A 22,033-nucleotide genomic window follows, 5' to 3' on the forward strand; every position below is an offset into this window, starting at 1 on the left:
AGAGCACATTTAAGATTAGATCATTTTCTTTAAATAGCTGTCCATACTTACACTTTCTAAAACTCGTAAACATCTCTCTGCTCCCCATAATGAGGCTACTAGTTTCTCTTCATCCTCATCTCTACTTAAATGATCCACACATTCTTTCACTAGGAGAGAGGAAATGGACATAGATTAACATGTCTCATCACTTCAATGCTTACCCCCTTTACTAACACTAAAAGTCATCTGTATACATGCTATTAATGTGTTGGAACCTCTCTGAACACTTATTCTAAGTTTTATACAGTGAGAGGCTGAAATGTATGAGACTCTAATTTATGATGATTAATTTTCCAATATCAAACTGCTAATGGCCTTTTCTTTAAAAGTTAAAAGATTCTGAAGATGCTACTAAAAGGAAGAGATCTTTTCAAACTGATGCAATTATTCTTTGAAATATACGAACAGAGTATTCAGGTTTTAAATAAAAAAATGTTGTATGTGTAATATATCATACCTTTATCTACAATGTGATCCAGACCACCCAAAAGCCGCAGTTCTTCTTTAAACCAGTCCCCTGCTCGTTTAGAAGTAAGGGACAGCAAAGTCTCCATAGCTAAATGCCCAGTCTGAAAATCAGAAGCACCATTAATGAATTTTGACTCTGAGTAGTAATTCTGAGGCAACAATTCTAGAGATTGCTGTTTTAAAAAAGGAAATTGCATGCTACCAGCCCACAGTATTTTTTTAATACAGTAAATGCTTTTTAAGAGTAAAACTAGCTTAAAACTGGTATCAGAATAGTCTTAAGCTAAAGAAATGTTTTTATCCATTGGCTTGTTTTCAGAGAAAATCCATTATTTAAAGTAGTCTATATCACTTGCCAGTTCAATAAAATATATACTGGTACCATCATACAGGCTCAAGGGCGAATCAAAAGGTATATTTAACTGCAGATCAATACACTAGATTAATTTACCACAAAGGCTGTAACAAGAAATACTCCAGAAACAAGGTGTGGGTGTGTCAAAATTTCTGTCTGTTGGTAAAAACTGGTATCTTATTGCTTTGCTTTGTTTTCTAACTATAGCAAATGAGCTTATTTTCACATATCTATCAGTTACCTGTAATTCTTTTACTCTAAGTCCCCTGTCAAATATTCTTCTCTTTATATTCATGTAAAGTAGCTTGTCTTTTTCTTACTGTTCTATATATTTTCTTATCTATTCTGAACAAAATTACTTTTTTTTTTTTAGGGTTTCATATTCACCAATTTCAAACTTTATACTACAGGGTTAGCAGCTTGGATACTTTGGCCTCTATGACAAAATTATATATAAACAATGATTTAGGACTACTACTGGAGGAAGCAAAGAACACTCAGAGCCATATTTATAAACCAGGTTAGGTTTTTTCCATCCCTTCATTTGCCTTCAATTATTAATTTTACTTTTTAATTCAATTTCTTTTAAAAGGGCAACTTGGTTCCTGTAACAATAAAGGAACTTTAATAAAACAAAAGAAATGCTTTAATGTAACAAAGGTGAAAAGACCTGGTTATCTTCCCAAAGCTCACTGCTTTGAAAGATGCAAGTTTACAGTATGTCTTGCTGGCCCATTTTGAACTGAATATAAATTAAATATTTAGAAATGCAAAAAACAAATCTCATCAGCAAAAATCTTAATATTACTGATGTAGAAGAGATTTTATTTTATACCTTACAGATTTTATTCTGTACTTTAAAAAGAACAAGGTTGATGTCCAAGGTGACAAATATAGATCTAGAATTTAACACCATGAAAACAGATATAATTTTGCTCAATTCTCATCCTAAGTCCTTGAAAGAGTAATGTAATAAGATCAGTTCGGGCAGGGTTAGCTCATGAGTCACAGCAGTGAAAATGAAGACTAATGAGGCTTTCTTTGCTTAGGAAGAAAAGGACATAGTAATTTGATGTTAATACAACAAACATTTGTAAGATCTGATGCAAAAAAAAAGCAACTTTATGGTTTGTTTCTATAGGCATAAAAAGGATTGTTTCGTATTTTAGGCTATATTCAGTATATAATATGATAGTATTTTAAAACAGCCTACAATTCAAACATTTTATTTGAAACTGGAATAGTTCTCAAAGAGTTAAAACACAACCAAATCACTAATCAGAGTACTATTCAGCAATTGTGAGCTCTGTTATTTGAATTATATTTTAATATTATAACATTAATATTTAAAAATATCTTTCCATGGTCCATCAGGAATAGCAACATATTTCAAGGGAACAGGTTGAGTAATGAGTAAAACAATGTGTAGGAGACAGTCACTGTACAAAGCAATGTCCACTGTCACAATTTAAGGCAAACACAACACCCACGAGTAGCTGAGGCTAGGGGGGCACGCCACATCCTAATAGCAGCAACTGTGTGTGCTCATTTTAATCATGTGAGTTAACTACTTTAATACAGCACAGTTATTATACTGCTATTTACCATCCTAGTAAATTCAATAAATGATGGGAAAAAATTCAACAAGCAAGTTTATCATCTTTATTTAAGAGCAAATGCCTGGAAAGAACCTAAGTGTTGGGAGAGAAAATTATGATGATGATAGTAACAATAATTTTTAAAAGCTGTATTTATTCAATTATGTAGCAAATAAAAATTTAGGCTCAAACTTATTCCTTTATAGCATTGAAAAACAGTATATGTTCTAAAAATGTTAAAAGTATGAATGTATTTTAAAATTAGGATACAATAGTTTGGTGAGGTAGAAGGATTGTTTATCCACACTTTGAGCATAATAGCTATTTTCTAATCTTAATAAGAGAAAGTACTAAATACATGTCAATTTCGTATCCTATCTTTAATGTTAACTTGCTTTCCCCCTCAACTCCCACTCTACCCGAATGTATTCCCTACTCTACCTTAACTAAGAAGAGCAATAATCCTAAGTCATTATATGGCTAGCACAAAGCATTCTGTAGTTTCTGAAAGCAAACATTGCAGTCTTTGGTTTAGTGGACAGTAGAAAAACCAATAATTATATAATGTTGGAATTGTCTGAAAGTCAAGTATATATAAATAAATAATCTTATTTTTTCAAAATGACAAGGCCAGTTATCTTCCACTGGCCTACTAATCTTTGGGGATATTCTTGATTCTACAAGTTTTTTAAAAAGCCAGAGGAAAGTAAAACTAAAATCAACCAAAAGCAACATAATCATCGTCAACTTGGGGAGTTGTACTGAGCACAAGCATAGCCATGGCCATGAGTGTGAGAGACACTGCTCTACGGAGGGGTTCACGCCTGGGAATCCTCCTTTTGAGTCTTGGTCCCTTGCAGCAGTTAATCAGACATCCTGAGATACTCTGAAATAAATGAATGCTCATTGAATATGGCTCTTTCTGAAGATCCTTTAAATCTTTATTCCTAAAACCCATATAGTATTAAGAATTCAAGTTTCTAATAGCCTAAATGTAGTTCCTACATTTAAAAATAACTGACATTTTCATTTTACAACCAAAGGAAGGAACTCACCGTTATATTTTCTAGATCAAGGTGCTTATTGTGTACAGTTTCACAGAGCCTTCGAATTTTTTCTTTGATTTTGTTCATGTCTTTCTCATTCAGCAGCTTAGCTGAAGAAGCATCTTGTTCCAGTTCTAGAAGTCGAATCATCAGATCTAGGCTCGCTCTATCAAGATCCATGTTTAAACGATCTCTACTCAGTATGTACATGAGGGCAGCTGTACAAAGGGACAGATTCTTCAACAGACCCAAAAAGGGGAAGAAAAGTTAATGTAAGCGATTAGTGACAATTTCGGGCAACAAAAGACTATTTTTGACATTTGTTTACATTTAGAAACCTTGAAAATGTTTTATTCAGTGAAAATCTCCCTCTTAAAATATTCTAGGGAAATGAATACATACAATAAATACACAAAGCACCACAGCTTAAAATTTTCCTTTCTACAGACATTCCCTATAGGAATGTCTCAGAAGTGTTTAAGTGGAATTATATTTTTTCTGGCCTTTCTGTGCTAAATGAAGAGTTTACGAGACATTTTTTTCAGCTATATAATCCTACTTTATAATATACTTCACTCTGTTCTTTATCATATAGTGAAGTCAAATTTCCATTTAAAATCAATAATGTAAATGTGTTTTAAAAAATAAACACAGCTGGGTTTGTGTTAATACATAAACTCAGGATGCTCAAAGAAACATTAGACTCATATGTTTAAAATAAACCTATCAGGTCTGGTTGAACTAAGTTTTTTTAAAAATCATTAATATCATGTGCTCTCAAAATCATTCAGATCAGGTGGTTAGCACATTCAGCTTACAAAATCTACATGTACTGAAGGTGATATAGATAAGCATTAACAGAACAAAGAGGTCTATGTTAGAATATTCCCAACATTTGGGATATTCTGTACTTAAATATTTTTTCTACGTATCTATTCTAATTGAAGTGTACTTGATCTTACACAAATTTCAATGCACAGAAACACAATTAACTATCTAATATTTAAACTTTAAATCTCCAAAATTCAAACTGGGTTTCTAACTAACTGCTTACAGAGCAAAATATGTTTGGAAATAAGGCTTTGGAGATCCACTGCCGCTAAGAATATATATTAATGCTTTGGTCCTCTCATAACTTCGTAAGAAAGCACATTAATTCTTATTTCTCTTCTCCCTCATTGTTTTGAACCTGCTAAAACTTGGTAACTGACTTATCTTCATTTGGGCTTAAGTGTATTGCTTTCAGTTTCAGAAGACTGAGTATTAGATTCTGTCACCTAATCTATACTTCGAATATAATTTTCCTGAACAAAAATATAATAAAGCGATTTCAAATTACCACCACTGATGATTAGTAATGATTTTTTTTCTAACTTTGAAAATGTTAAACCTAACTTTTATATGTAAATATGCTCTATTTTTTGAGAAAGTGTCAAGTCATAATGAAAATGAGGATGTGATTCCTTTTCACAATGAGATTCAACATCCAAGCAAAATATTTAAAATTTTAATATCCAAAGTTTTTATTCATGTTATTAATATCACAGAGGTAAAAGTTGTCCCCCTCGCCCCAGTACTTTCTTTTTTTTAAAATATAAATTTATTTATTTTAATTGGAGGTTAATTATAATATTGTATTAAAAATATGGAATGCTTCACAAATTTGCGTGTCATCCTTGCACAGGGGCCATGCTAATCTTCTCTGTATTGTTCCAATTTTAGTGTATGTGCTGCCGAAGCCAGCACCCCAGTCTTTTCTGATTCAAGGTAATCAATGCTTACAGAACTAAGTATTCAGTATGGTACATATGTCATGTCAGACAATGGTTAACAGTATAAACTGACAAAGAGGAAAAAATGTTGAGCAAATAGTCTGAAATGATTTATTAAGCAAAAAATCCTGGCATTAAGTTTTTCTAAATATTTAGTAAATATGGGGCTTCACTGATGGAGGTGAAGAATCTGCCTGCCAATGCAAGTGATACAGGTTCAATCCCCGAGTGGGGAAGATCGCCTGGAGAAGGAAATGGCAATCCAGTTATTTTTGCCTGGAAATCCTATGGACAGAAGGCTGGCAAGCTACAGTCCTTGGGGCTGCAAAAAGAGTCGGGACACAACTTAGCTACTAAACAACAAAAACAAATTTAGTAAATATAAACTAGAATTCTAAAATAATGCTTCTCAACCCCAGAAACTTAAAATACCTGATGATGCTGGGAATCATCCAAGGTTTTAAAGACCATTGCTACCATTCCATGTGCTCGCAGGTGCATTCGAAAACTGGGCATGGCACATTTAGTAGCCAAGCTAATAACACTAGAAGAAAACAGACTAGGTCAAGGGGACTGAAAATAGCTAGTGCGTTTTCTTTTTTTTAATTTGCTAATACCTAAATAAACAACAGAGTGCTCGGGGGTTGGGGGTTTATGTGTGTCAAAGCATTGCCCATGCAGATCACAATATAAAAAGACATGGGCAAACCAAATTCATTACTTACTTACTGATGCACAGTATGTGATTAGGTACGCTATATTAAAAAAACACAAATAATACATGATTGTCTTCAGTGTATCCTTTATATTACTGCTACCATTAAAAGCAAAAACATCTCAGGTATCTTCCATGTTTCTGATCCATAAAAAGTATAAATATATAACTGGACATATTCCAAATGACTGGATAATTCAATCAAACCAAGATATTCAAACCATTATAGTATGCCAAACATGATCCAAATCAAAACATGCTTAAATCATTTATCACTTGCTTGTATAAAATCTGGTGCTAAAAAAGAAAAGATTCTTTGGCATAACACTGTTAAACATCTGGAAACTGAAGCCCCCCTATGCTATGCTAAAATGCTATACCATCCAACTGTCTTTAGTCCACGTAGGATCAAGTCCCTTAAAAGAAATCAATCACATTTTAACATCACTGGCTATAACCTACACCTATGATAACAAAAATTGCAAATGTTTGGCTCCACTGAGCTAAAAAATTTTAATGAGAAGGAGCATGCATACAATTTTCAAATATAAAAATAAGATCTTACCTAAGGCAACGTGTGTTTAGAGGCTGTGTGCTCTTTAAGCCACTTAACAAGTACTCAATGTCATCAGTGAACTCTTGGTTTTCACCAAATTCCACCACATCATTGAAGTGCTTCACGTGCTGAACAACAGTATACAACTGCCGAGAAAAAATAAGGCCGCCTCTTTTGTAACTATGAAGTAGCATATTTAAATCTATGAACTTGCTCTGCTTTATTTAAAAGTGTATAAAGTAAGTTTATTAGATGGCAACCAACAAGTGTTTTAAAAGCATTGGTAGTAGTAGGATGAGGTTAAGTTCGTGGTTCAAAACTCAGTATCAGTTTACTGATAAGTGCTCAAGACATTAAAAGGCTAAATTACACAGAAAATTCTATCCACATGCAGTAAAACTGTATATGGATGCTTACTTCTTTGTCTTCTTTTCTGCATTTCAGTGCAGTAACTATATCTTGGTAGGGCTGAGTAGGTATTGTCACAGTTTTTATCACTTTGGGTGGTGGTGCAGGAGCCTTAAAAACTCCATCATCTTTTTGATTTTGCTCCTTTGAAGACAGCCTCACCTATTAATAAAGGTATTAAATTAGTTGTTCTAAATAAATATATAAAAATAGTAACATCTCATCTACTTGGTAAATTTAGCTTGAGAGTAATAAAACCCCAATTCTCCCCCTCAAAGGTAGGGGGAGGCCTCTGAGGTCATAAGGGATACTTCAAAAATTCCATGCACTATAAGGTAAGACTTATATGTGTTTTACTCACAAAAGAACCACTCAGGAACTTATTCTGGTCTTTTCAACCTAACATTTCATCCAATTAGTTATCCATCTCCAGAATCATTAGAAGGAATAAAGAACCAAAATGACATACATAAACAGCACTGACAAAGAACGCAGGACAGACAGGAAGAGGAAAATGACGACAGACAGACAAAAGAACTTTTAAAGTACAGGAGTCCATAGTTCATGGTAGAAAAAAACCAGCCATAAGAGCATGCACAATAATACCTAATATGCACAATAATGGTTTAATACTAGTAAAAGGAGCTTAATTAATATATCAAGAAGACAGAGAACTGTACGTTTTAGGATGATCTCTATTCCTATTTTTTACTGTCTATAAAGAATCTGTTCTTTGATAGCTCCATATGACTGAGGTGTCACTATTAATCTGTAAGTTATTAATGTATGATCCTACCAGTTATTCTGGAGCAAATAATTAGCTAAAAATCTTTTTCAAATGTGTTTTGAACTGAAAGGTATTACTATAATGCAAGAAAAAAGTTCTGCTCTAAAAAACAAATTAATCACTCAAAGCCACTTTAAGATCAGTGTAAGATATACTGATATAGCTCTCAGTCATTTAAAAAAATCCATAAAATGTGGATCAAGAATTGTCCAGTATTTTTAAGGCTTTCATTCATAGCCTAGTAACACCAGAATTTCTGTTGTCCTGCCCAAAATCATTACTTTTCCAGTGAATTAAACTAAAATTACTAAATTTTGGTGAAGAAGTTGAAAATAAACTATTAAACAGAAAAGCCAGAGACTTTCAAATTATGAATGAAGATAGAAACTACTTAATATTCTTCATACAAACATGAAATTATAAAGTACAGTTCACTTACTGTGACACTCTGAGGTTTTGCTACTGGTGGCGCAGGTAGTTCTTCTGAGTCTGGATGATTCCAATGTCTAGCATTATATACGGCTTTTGTAGGAGACTAGAGGAAAGAGAAAAATATCAACTATTTCCATCTTACTCTGCATCCTTATAAGATTATCACATTTTAAAACTAAAAATCACAAAGAATAATTTATATAAATTGGATTCTTTATCATTAGCACCAACTGGAAAGCCAAGATACACAATATCTGATTTATATTACCATTATGCTCCTACCACACCAATGGCAGGTATGGAGCCACTGTCCTATTTTGACACAAAATCAACAATCAGTGTTCTGGGCAACTGATTACCATCCCAGAAAAGAAATTTAAACCTCTTGTTTGGCTTATATTAACCTACTAATCAATACAGTTAATCCAACCTATTCTTTATTCCTCATACTACTGATTCATGCCCCACATTCTTCCAACAATGAAAATCAGGCAGCTTACAAGAAGGGATAAAAGTCCTTATTCATTTAGGTGAACTGGTGAGTTTCCAGATGAGTGTCATTATTCAAGTTTTCAGGTTTTATATAAAGGTAAATATGGTATGTATACCAAATATTACATATCACAGTGGAATCTAATTCAGTACTACATACTAAAATACATGCAAAATGTATAAAAATGCATACTGGGCAGGATAAACATGTAAATCACCCCACCCCACTACAAGTTAGTTTACTGCCAAATCAATATACTATAAACTTTATGAAAAAGACCTTTCAGCTTTAATACTTTGGATTTAAAAACTGAGTATAAATAACTATGAGCCTGCATAATCAAATCCACAGAATTAAATCTGTATTAAAAGGAACAAATCTTCATTTTCAAAAGGAAACTGATTAAACAGACTGATAACATTTTCTCCATCATTTACAAAATGATGTTAAACTATGTCCTTTAAACTTCAAATAATCTCATTAGAGATTTTTTGTTTGTAAGAGTATAATTAATGATCTTTGTATTTTCAGTATTACATATAAAAACCAAAGGAGTACAAGAAAAGAAACATACTTCAAGGCTGGCCAAAAAATCTACATAAAAAATTAACCATCTTCCCTTACTGGCCTCAATAAAGTAACATTATTGGAATTGAGCATCATACAAAGTTATCATTTTATATAAATATTTCCTTCAAAATAACCATGCTATGACAAAAAACAACTGTGTAAACCCCAGAAGAACTGGTTTTTCAAAAGATAAGAGTTTAAACTAATTCACATACTAATTTTGTTAGAAAACCTTAATGTGAAAAGGAATCTGTGAAACTTACATAAAGCAGAAAGTCTCACTTGTACTGTGTATACAAACACATCAGTATTCTTATATATTAGCATACAGTAATGCAGTATTAGTAAACTAAAGCAGTTTATGCAATGACTTGATCAGGCCTTGTGAGGCACAACCACATAGAGCAGACTCAACATCAATTTTTTAAACCTCTATTCCTTACTGTTTTTCTCTCAATACTTATATAACTTACATGCCTGCTAGTTGTTAGATCCCTCATTTCAGCAACCTCAAATACCCAAAGCGCAGCCATAAGCCCGGGAAGATAACAGACTTTTTAAAATAATACATGCCTCAAACCTGAAGCACTTATTTTTAAAAAGCATTGATTTCAAGTAAGAATATTTTGGATAATATAAAGGTTATCTGGTTCCACCAGTAGCAAAATAGCAGAAGTCAATATTCTAAAGTAAACAGACCCTGGAGATTGGAACTACCACATATAAAACATACACACTGCTACACATAAAGCAAATAGCGGATAAGAGCCTACTGCGCAGCACCGGGAAGTCTACTCAACACTCTGTAATGGCCTACATGGGAGAAGAATCTAAAAAAAGAGTGGAATATGTATATGCATAACTGATTCACTTTGCTCTACACCTGAAACTACCACAATGCTGTAAGTCAACTATACTCCAATAAAATCTTTTTGATTAATAGCAAAATATAGGTATATATTAAACAGACCCCCTTCTAGTTAACTGCAAGTGGCAATACACCTAATAGTTACAAAGGAGAGATAGCAACCACATGGTATGGATTAAACTCCAGATAAATAGTAAGTTCTACTACTACTTGTTACTAAATATTTTCTCATCTATAAAATAGCATTCATAACAGTATCTAGTCAAGGCTGTGGTTTTTCCAGTGGTCATGTATGGATGTGAGAGTTGGACTGTGAAGAAGGCTGAGCGCCAAAGAATTGATGCTTTTGAAGTGTGGTGTTGGAGAAGACTCTTGAGAGTCCCTTGGACTGCAAGGAGATCCAACCAGTCCATCCTAAAGGAGATCAGTCCTGGGATTTCTTTGGAAGGAATGATGCTAAAGCTGAAACTCCAGTACTTTGGCCACCTCATGTGAAGAGTTGACTCATTGGAAAAGACTGATGCTGGAAAAGATTAAAGGCAGGAGGAGAAGGGGACGACAGATGAGATGGCTGGATGGCATCACTGACTCAATGTACGTGAATCTGGGTGAACTCCAGGAGTTGGTGATGGACAGGGAGGCCTGGCGTGCTGCGATTCATGGGGTCGCAAAGAGTCGGACACGACTGAGCGACTGAACTGAACTGAACTGAACAGTATCTACTGCAAAAGGGTTGTTGTGAGGATTAAATGAATATATGTAAAACACATATTAGAGTGCCTGAAAACAGTATGTACTATACAAGTATTATCACTGATAGTACTAATTATAATAACTATTATGTGATGATGTGCAAGTATGGGTTCAGCATCTATATAAGAAAACTGGAGTGTATATATACACACACACATCTACTCACATAACAGAGGGCTGAAATAAAAGGGATAACTGACATAAACATACTCTAATAACAAATATTATTATAAAAAGCAGACTGGGATATACTGTTCTAATTCATCTCAAAATTCAATAATATCCCTGATAAATACAGAGGCAAAAATCATCAACAAAATACTAGAAAACTAAATTCAACAGCACATTAAAAGGATCATACATTCTAACTATATATAGGATTTATTCCTGGGATGCAAGGTTGGTTCAACACATGAAAACTAATCAATGTGATATACCACCTTTATGGTAAAGGACAAATATCACATAATCATCTCAACTGGTGCAGAAAAACCACTGAACAAAATCCAACTCTCTTTAATGAAAAATACTCAACAACAGAAACTGAAGGAAATTATCTCAACAGAGGTCATATTTTAAAAGGCCCACAGCTAACATCCTACTCAACAGTGAAAAAAATGAAAGCTTTTCCTCTGAGATCAGTTACAAGGTAAGGATGTCCACTCTCACTGATTAAACACAATACTGAACATATAACAAAAGTAATTTGGCAAGAAAAAGAAATAAAAGGCATCCAAATAAAAAAGCTTTTTCTCTGTTCACAAATGACATAATCTTGTATATAGAAAACCATAAAGATTTCACCAAAAAAAAAAAAACCCATTAGAACAAATAAAAATGTATTCAATAAAGTTGTATTTGAGCAAACTCTTGGAGGACAAAGAGAAGAGGCTGGCATGCTGCAGTCCATGGAGTCAGACACAACTGGTGACGGAACAGCAACATGACACAGGGCTCATATGCACTTACACACACCAACAGAGGACATCTGAAGAGGAGACAGAAAGAAATTCCATTCACAACAACATCAAAAAGAATACAATGCTCAGGAATAAATTTAACCAAAGAGGCAAAAGATCTGTGTGCACCGAGGACTATGAAACGCTGAAATTAAAAGACACAAAGAAATGGAAAAACACCCTTTGTTCATGGATTAGATGACTGAGTAGTTAAAATGGCCATACTACTCAAAGTGATCTACAACTTCAATGGAATTCCTGTCAAAATCCTAGCGGTAATTTCTATAGAAACAGACCAAACTTAAAGCTTATATGGAATCTCTAAAGACCCAGAATAGCCAAACAATCTTGAGAAATAACAAAAAGCCCAGAGGCCCCACATTTGCTGATTTCAAAACATTACAAAGCTACAGTAATCAAAAGAGTAGGGTACTGATGCAAAGACAAACATATAGATCAAGTGTACAAAACATAACACTCAGGAATAAATCCACATATATATGGTCAAATTATCTTCACCACTGGGGACAGTCTCTCCAACAAATGGTGCTGGGAAAACTAGATATCCACATCCAAAAGAATGAAACTTGACCTTCATCTTACACCATACACAAAAATATTTTTAAAACTTAAAAGTAAGACCTGAAGCTAAAACTCCCAGAAAACATGGGTGTGTGGGGGGATACGTAACGGCGGTTATAGCAATGACTTCTTGCCACGAAGCACAAGGAACAGAAGCAAGCATAGACAGCTAGGACTGCATCATGAGAAGCCGCCGCACAGCAAAGAGAACAGTCAAGAGTGAAACATGCAACCTACAGAATAGAAGAAAAATCTTCAAGCCGTTTGTCTGATAAGAGATTACTATCCAAAATATATAGGGAACTCCTATAAGTCAATAGCGAAAAAAAAAAAAGAAAAAGAAAAACAGGCCACAGACTTGAACAGAAGAACTCTGAGCACCGAAGAATCGATCCTGTCTAATTGTGGTGCTAGAGAAGACTCTGGTGAGTCCCTTGGACAGCAAGGAGATCAAAACAGTCGAGCCTAAAGGAACTCAACCGTGAATAGTCATTAAAAGGACTGATGCTAAGGCTGAAGCGCCAATACTTTGGCCACCTGATGCGCAGAGCTGACTCATTAGAAAGGAGCCTTATTCTGGGAAAGACTGAGGGCAAGAGGAGAAGGGGACAGTGGATGAGATGGCTGGATGGCATCACCGACTCAATGGACATGAATATGAGCCAACTCTGGGAGATGGTGGAAGACAGGGGAGGCCTGGCATGCTGCAGGCCATGGGGTCAAAGAGCTGGACACAACCGAGCGACTGAACAACAAATATGATCCCGCAATCCCACTTTGAAGTATTTATTCAAAAGAATAAAGAACAGGATCTCGAAGAAATATTTGTACTTCCATGTTCAATGCAGTATTTTTCAAAATGGCCAAAAGGTAGAAATAACCTAACTATCCATCAACAGAGAATAAAGAAAATGTTACATATCCATACAACAGAATATTATTCAGCCATTAAAAAAAAATCCTATCATATGCTATAATATGAACCTTCAGGATGTTACCCTAAAGGAAATAAGCCAGTCACAGAAAGACTTAATACTGCATGATTCCACTTACAAGAATTCTAGTCAAACTCATAAAAATAGAAATGGTGGTTGCCAGGGGCTGGACAGAGGCCAAAATGGGGAGTTGCTATTCAATGGGTATAAAGTTTCAGTCAGGCAATTCTACTAGAAAACCATGGTACAATATTGTACTTACAGTTAACAATACTATACACTTAACAATTTCCTATGAGGTAGACCTCATGTTGTAGTTTTTATCACAATAAAAAAAAAAGAACTTTGAAAAGCATTTGAAGCTTAATAGTATACAGAATAAATACACAAGTTATATTCAAAAGATACACTCATGAACATTTTGTTTAATCTGTTCAATAAGGTGGCTTAGTAAACACTATTATTTGAAAAGTTTTGACAAGGTTTTGCCATTTTAATGCTAAAGACTAATCTAAAAATTTGAGTGAATCCAATGAGAACTGTTGTTCCCTACTGTTAATTATTTCAAAGTTTTACAAAGTTAATATAGGGTTTATTATAGGGAGCAGGAGGATTTAAGGATACACCCTACTATTTAAAAAAAATTTTTTTAAATGCATGTGGTTAATACACACAGACCAACACTGACTCTGAGCTCTTCACATCACTCCAAATAGTCTAACAACTTCACATGCACCTCTGTGCATGTCACATACTGTACCGCGCACAGTATCTACAAAAATACCAGACAGCAATAGACTTTCCGTGGAAAACAAAAATCTCTCTTACAATTTAGCAACCTAGCTGAATTGTAACTGAGTCCTTTGACTGCACTACCAGGCTTGCTTAAATCTTCTTTATTTTTTTTCTGGTTTGAAAACTAGATGTATCATATTAACTAGATTCCTTAACTTTTCAGTTAAAGTTATTTGTGGATTCCATTTCTTCTGAAATCTACCCCAAAGAATACTTAAGAACCAAAAAAAAAAGTAAAAAGCTCTTCAGACTATCCTAAAGATTGGGAATCATTTTAGCATATTTCAATCCTAGTAATCGTAAACATACTAACATACTAGTCCTTTGTTTCAATTCTCCAGGGGCATTACAAATAAGAAGAACCTCAAATGTAACACTGTGTTACAGCTAAGGAAAAAATATGCCAGTGACAGACACATGGCCCATTTATCTATGAGAGAGAATTCAATTTCTACAAAAACAATGGACAAAAATTGGTTTTTACAATTATAATGCAAGGCTATGGTTAACAGATTGGCTTGTTGAATCACAATTAGAGGTAAGAAGAGTTCTTTCATGAAAAGCTAAGAAGAAATAACAATATTATGGTATTCTTTATTGAGCTGGCTCTCAAAGGGGGAAAAAACTGAAATAACTGCTTTTAAGCCATGTGAACTTTTTAGCAGTACCAAATTTATTTCTGAGTTTTAAAGAGTATTGTGTACTAAATGAGGACAAGTACAGTAAGCTGATTTGAATTCATCCAGCCTTACCCACACAAGGATATAACACAACTGCACTCTCACGAGTAATTCTATCAGCACGCGCTACGACTGAATGATTTCTGAAAAAGCAAAGTGCCGCAGAGCACACCGGTGCATGCGTCGCACTTTAGTGACAATCCAAAGGGAGAACATGCATCTGGATTTGACTTTTTATTAATTCTTCAGGTTTCTTTTTGTTTAAGATGGGCAGTAGAGGCAGAGAGTATTTGAGGAAGAAAGTTTCACAAAGATTAAGGTACCTTTTGGCTCTTTAGAACTTTCTTTTAAGCATAATGATATAATCTCAGATTGTCTTAAACTATGATCAAAACAGCCTTAAAGTAAAATTTCCTAATTTGTTTAGATATTCAGGGCATAATTTGAGGAAAAACTGCACCCATCCCTAAACTAAAACCAAGAATGTCTCTACTGCTAAGAACTAGACATTCAGAAGTGTTAAGATAGTGCACTAAGCCAAGGTATAATCCACACGTACATGGGATGAGTAGAGCTGAAAATTTTTCCTGATTCAATTAAACCCTAGAGATAAACCTTTCAAGAGACAGTTATTTTTATGAATAAATTTTCAACTCCTATCCACAAGAACAATTTATCTGCTACTCAGTTGTTTTAACTTCAAAAGTATCTGTAACAATTTTGTAAAATTTTATAACAGATATTGCCACATCAAAATATCATCTTAAAATATCATAATTTGAGCCTAAGCTCTAAAAATTTTAGTAAAACTTTATAAAACAGGTACTTGCACATCAGATTATCACCCTGAAACAGCATAACCTGAGCATAAGCTCTAAAAAGTCCAAATAACAAAGCATAAAATAAAATACCTGACACTCTGAAAACTACTATTAAGCCTACAGCTCAACAATTATTAAAATAAAAAGATACTAGGATGAGCCAGGATTTAAAAAAAAAGAAAAATCAGCTGAAATAAGCATCAGCTTTACAAGTAAAACTATCATTAAATATAGAATGAACCAATTGTATTAGGGAGATGACTTATCCAATTTAGAAACACAAAAAGAGAAGCTGAAAATATCTTGAAATACAGCTAGATAGAGAATATTCAATCTCCCCTTCATTTAGCTGGACACATGCTTGCCCTGATTTTCCAACATCCCTTGCTGCATGTGTGGCATTATGACCAGGTTCTAGTCAATGACACATGAACAGGAGCGCAGGACACCTTCTGGATCCTGGCCTTCTAGGGATGCTGCCTGCCTCCCCTTCCCATCCTCACTATTCGTATTCTTCAGTACTCTCTAGAGATGGTAGAATACCACAACAGAGGAAGATGGGTCCCTGACAATATAGCAATTTGAAAACAGTCCAGAGATAAACAGCCAAGGACCGAGAAGCCAAAGAAAAATAAGCTAGCTACTGAAAACTAATTTGAGATTTCTTTTACATTAGCTGAGTCAAATGCTACTGAAATTAGTTAGGAATAATGATAGGAATCTGATAAATACATAAAATTTTGCCAACACCAGACTTGTGTATATGTATCCTACACACATATAATCTTAAAAAGAAACAATCTGAAGGATATAAACATCTGCAAGAATAGAGCAAGGAAAAAACACAATCTAAAGTCGACTATTCTTTTAAAAAACCTGTTAATATATATACTCTGAGGACGAGCTCTATGAACTTACATGGTGCGATTTCTAAGAATTACTACTAAACAAAAATTTTAAAAGAAAGCTAAGTGCAAAAGTACACATATAGATGCTACCTTTTACTATATAAGAAAGGGGAGAAATAAGACAATTTATGCTTGTTTTTATACAAAGAAATAGAGACAGGATAAAGCAGAGAACAATTAACAGTTCCTGACCAGGGGTGGGTGATAGGATAGAACACTGCTCAACAAAGTGACCCTTCACTGAATTTACCTTTCTGTACAGTACTGACTTCTGGAGGCATGTTAATGTTGTGCATAGTCAGTCAAATAAATAAATACAAATAAAAGGGAGAAAAAAACCTCAAAGTGAAAGCAAACCAGAACAAACAAACCTACTCACCATTCAATGAACAGCAAATACAATGAAGGGAAGACAGAGAGACAAAGAGACGGGCAGACAGAGCTAATCTCAGTAACTTATGAGCACAGTATTTATCTTTACACCCCAAGACAGGGAATGTAGGGTAGGACAAGTGCAGGATTACAAATAAATCCTAAACACATTAGTAGAGTTATTTATTGCAGTGGAATGGACAAAGCAACTCTGTAACTATTTTAGACCTATTACAGGTTTGAGTAAAAGTGTTGATACTGTTGGGAGTAAAGACAGAAGGCCAGAGAGAGAACCCTGTAGGGACGGGCTAATATTAAAGTCAGTGTGAACTCATGATTTCTAGAACAGATATGTGCAGGAAACCTGTTTGCATGTGCATACTTATGCTGGAATCTGTATGTGTTTAGCTGCATATTTCCTACCTCCATCTCCAAAAAGGGCCAAGAAGTGAAGACCATGTCTACTGTCCCAATCTTGGTCTCTGCTCCTCACTAAAGGGAACAGAACTCCTCAGAGAATTCAGGGCTGGAGCAGAGCACATATGAGATGAATCTCGAACACTGTGTTATGCCAGAAAGTAAGAAAGAGCCCACAGAATGATGGGGTATGTCACAGTGACAGAAGAGCCACACTCGCCACATCAGGACAAATGTACTTATAAAACAAATAATGAATTATAAGCCATTTTTTTATAAAAAGGTAGTGATTCATGAGTCCAAAATGACAGAAATAAAAGAACCAAATGAATAAGTAAATAAAACAAATGGGGAAAGGGGTGGGTTGATGCTTACAGCCGTGCTGAGAACTGACTAAATGATTACTTTGCAAGCAACACAGTTAAACACTGAATCAGAAAGTATCAGAAATATCAGCATGCATATTAAGTCGAAGAGCAGGAAGAACAAAGTAGTTGAACAGTCTCTTTAAAGACTGCATTTTAGTTACAAGAGGAAGAAAATAATTATACAGCAATTATATAAGGGCCTACCCCTTTAACTGGGTGATTATAATTAACATCCATCCAGAGGTGGCACACTGAACAGAATACATCATCACTTACACAGTATTTCAGCCTAGAATGAATAACCTGAATCTAATCATAAGCAAACTTCAGATTAGACCAAAATGAGAAGCTATTTTTTAAAGGGAGGATCGGGGGAATGTCAGTGTTGTAAAAAACAGACTATAGAAATGTTCCTAGTTAAAAGAGACTAAAGACACAGCTAAACAAAATACTCACTGGCAAAACTGGCGCAGCAGATCAGGCAAAAAGACTGGGACAATGTAAACTGACCAGAGATGATGTGGACATTAACTAGAAAATACACACTGCATTTAGGAGCAAAGGGCTAATGATACATATGCACATACACAAACTCACCCTTAAATATTCAGAACAAATGAAAAAGCAAATATTAAGACAATCAGGGTAAGGAATGTTCATTGTACTGTATTATTTTTGTGACTCTTCTGTAATTTTAAAATAATTTCCAAATATAAACTATTTTAAAAACTATTTCCAAATACTAAATTTTTAAAAAAATTCCCTCAGAAAACTTGTAAAATAGAAAAGATATAAATCATCATTCTATCAGTTAATATTTTAATGTCCATGAAACAACTAAATCAAATTCAGATAAGAGTAAAAGAAAGAAATCAAAGAGTAATAAAAAGAATAATTCAACTTTAATATAGGCAACTGCTACAAAATGCGAAGGAATAAAGTTATCCTTTATTTATGTTCTTAAATAAAATGTTAAACAGTCCATCATAACAAATGAAAGTTCAACAGCAGTACTTCTCAGTTGAAGCACAGACAAAGATGAGAACATAACCTATACCTTGCCCAAAGTTAGTAACAGTCTTCTATTTTTAATGACTTTTCCCTAAAAAGCCAATGGGCCACTGACAATCTTCTTTGCCCTGGCGTCTAAGAAGCTCACAGTGGTATTTGTGGTAGGTCCCCAGGAAATCCATAAAGTCCAAAGGGCTTGAATTCTGGCTTCAACTTATCTCATCTTAGGGCTTCCCTGGTGGCTCAAACAGTAAAGAATCTGCCTGCAATGCAGGAGACTTGGTTTGATCCCTGGGTTGGGAAGATCCCTGGAGAACGGAATGGCTACCCACACTCCAGTATTCTTGCCTGGAACATCCCATGGACAGAGGAGCCTGGAGGGTGCAGTCCATGGGATCACAAAGAGTCGGACAAAACTGAGTGACTAACACATCTATACTTTTTCTTACCACAATTTCCTCCTGGTTATTTTTCAACCTGGTTCTACCAAATTCACCTCTGTACACTATAAAAACAGATCTAAAAACAATACAGATGACAGAATTAGGTGACAAAAGATATTGAAAATAACCGTAACCATATCCACATAGGTAAAAAGGTAAGGGAAACAATTATGGTAAGTAGAAAAGGAAGATATAAAATAGACCCAAACTAAACTTTCAGCAAAGAAAATTACTAATAATTGGGATTAATAGCTGACTAGGCAGCGGGTAGCTCAAACGGTAAAGAACCTGCCTGTAATGAGGGAGACCTGGGTTCAACCCCTGGGTTGGGAGCATCCCCTGGAGAAGGGCATGGCAACCCACTCCAGTATTCTTGCCTGGAGAATTCCATGGACAGAGGAGCCTGGTGGGCTACAGTCCACGGATTCACAAAGAGTCGGACACAACTTAGCGACTAACACACACAGACACTGTTGAAGAATCTGAAAATGGTCAACAGAAAACTAAACTATCTAACCAAATGAAACCAAGACTGAAAAATTTTAAAAAGATGGACAGAAGGCAGCACACACTGGGAAAAGTTTCACCAAGCCCAACAAATAAATAAGAAGGGAAAAAATTAACTCCCTTCACAGATAGCACCATTTTGCCCTGAACTGCTCAAATACTATTTCATTTAAATTTCACCTTAACTCCCCAGTTCCCCCAAAATCCTATAAAAACTTTCTTTGGTAAGATCCCCCGTGAGTGTCTCTGCTGTGCAGTATCCTTTACCGTAATAACTCAATAAGCCTGATTCTGTTAGACTACAGGCTATCTCTGCTGATTTTAGGCTGATTCAAAGTAAGACCAGTCCCCAGAGCAGGGGAAAGCGCCAAAAACTATTAGAAGAATATTGGCTAAAATTTCCCCAAATCTGATGCTGAACAATTGTCAAATATAAAAAAGCAAATATTTAGTACTATACACATTCTTTGGCTTCCCCGATAGCTCAGTTGGTAAAGAATCCGTCTGCAATTCAGGAGACCCCAGTTCGATTCCTGGGTCGGGAAGATCCCCTGGAGAAGGGATAGGCTACCCACTCCAGTATTCTTGGGCTTCCCTGGTGGCTCAGCTGGTAAAGAAACCACATGCAATGCAGGAGACCTGGGTTCGATCCCTGGGTTGGGAAGATCCCCTGAAGAAGGGATAGGCTACCCACTCCAGTGTTCCTTCCGGCCTGGAGAATTTGGACTGTATAGTACATGGGGTCACAAAGAGTCAGGCACGACTAAGCAACTTTCACTTCACTTCACTACACTACACACATTCTTTGCAGAAAGATACTTCCAAAATCCTAAAAATAAACATATATGAACACTTCCTGTAGCTCAGACACTAGGAACTTAATGCTAGGGAAAAAAAAAATCTTTGGTCACCATCCTCAAAACACTCCCAATATTATACATCTGATGGTAACTTATGGTCATCATTAGTATGAAGTCATAGGAATATCAATAAGTTCAGCAAAGTCTTCTAGATGTCAGAAGCCCAATGGACTCTAAATAAAATGTATTACAAATTGGAAAACCAAATTCCAAACTATAAATACCCTAAAACACACATTCTCTCACTCTGTGTATGTTTAAGTGTCAAATGTATGTCAGAAATCCCATGCTTTTGATTAACTCATGGCTACATTTTCTCAATTTGAACTTCATTTTCTGGGAAATAAGCCATAGTGAAATATTTTGAATTTTCCAATTTTAAAGGAACGTGAACTAAAGAAAACAAAAAGATTAATGGTACTTTTATGCCTTATTAAAATCCTCCCAGAATAAAATATTAAAGGGAAAAAAAACACCAGAATTAGATCACATAGAGAAAATAACTTACATTTTCCTACATCTTTACAGAATGTAGATCAATGATTTAAGTACCTGGTTTAATGTTTAAGTTAAATGCTACCTATATAAAAGGAAGAGAGATATGCTTGCTTTGGAATAAATATGAAATACTAGGACTACTCAAAAGTTTCAATGGGGAAAAACATTCTATTAATACCTCACTAAGACATTTACCTTTCTCCTTTCCATACCCCCAATACCTAGCACTGTGAAATGCATGTAGTTATGTGCTGAATTAAAACAATGACAAAGAAAAGCAAACTAAAGCTGACCCTCTTCCACACCCAGGTTCAACCAGAACACACTCAGCTTCAACAGCTCTTTGACTCACCGACCTGGGGCTTTTTTATTCTTATGCTCTGGCCAACAACCCTCTCATCAGCAGACCAATGGCTAGTGTCTCTTTTTCAGGCTTCACATTTGTCTATGTCTCAGGTTTCTAGTCCATGAAGTGAAGTCACTCAGCTGTGTCCGATTCTTTGTGACCCTGTGGACTGTAGCCTACCAGGCTTCTCCGTCCATGGGATTCTCCAGGCAAGAGTACTGGAGTGGGTTACCATTTCCTTCTCCAGGGGATTTTCCTGACCCAGGGATCAAACCTGGGTCTCTCGCATTGGAGGCAGACGCTTTAACCTCTGAGCCACCAGGGAAGCCCGAATATAGTAAATCTCACACTGTTTTGATAATTGAATCCTGGGATGGTCAACGAATCCCCAGACACAGAACAAAGGTAACCAACAATGTGAAGGAAAATAAGCTGCTTCATCAGAATTCTGTTAAAGAAGGATACTATAAATGAACATCTGTTCTTGAGTGAGAGGTGTCCTTTAAAAATCACTTCAACTTTAAGATTCTAATTTTAAACTGATTGACAACCTATATAAACTCATTTTATAAAACAAAACAAAAAAAAGTTTACAAAATTATAAAAACTATATTTTAAAACTGCAGCTTTACACAATTTTAACTTTCAAACACAGCTAAGTTTATTAC

The 22,033-nt window shown here is 35.1% G+C and overlaps 1 protein-coding gene and 1 non-coding gene across 5 annotated transcripts in view; both read right to left on the reverse strand.

The window, feature by feature from the left end:
* Positions 1-22,033, reverse strand: part of WAPL (WAPL cohesin release factor) — a 77,447-nt gene that overhangs the window by 13,981 nt on the left and 41,433 nt on the right. For all 4 annotated transcript variants that reach the window (XM_069572271.1, XM_069572269.1, XM_069572272.1 and 1 more), the window contains exons 5-11: positions 8,187-8,282; positions 6,970-7,122; positions 6,562-6,698; positions 5,714-5,825; positions 3,519-3,746; positions 500-611; positions 52-149 (exon numbers count right to left, since the gene is read on the reverse strand). In XM_069572271.1, the coding sequence (XP_069428372.1) occupies positions 52-149; positions 500-611; positions 3,519-3,746; positions 5,714-5,825; positions 6,562-6,698; positions 6,970-7,122; positions 8,187-8,282 (936 nt within the window). The remainder of the gene's footprint in view (positions 1-51; positions 150-499; positions 612-3,518; positions 3,747-5,713; positions 5,826-6,561; positions 6,699-6,969; positions 7,123-8,186; positions 8,283-22,033) is intronic.
* LOC138430625 (U6 spliceosomal RNA) lies at positions 5,149-5,255 on the reverse strand. Its single transcript, XR_011253310.1, has one exon. It is a non-coding gene; the product is annotated as a U6 spliceosomal RNA (small nuclear RNA).

Source organism: Ovis canadensis, chromosome 25, assembly GCF_042477335.2.
Source record: "Ovis canadensis isolate MfBH-ARS-UI-01 breed Bighorn chromosome 25, ARS-UI_OviCan_v2, whole genome shotgun sequence".
NCBI classification, from domain to species: domain Eukaryota; kingdom Metazoa; phylum Chordata; class Mammalia; order Artiodactyla; family Bovidae; genus Ovis; species Ovis canadensis.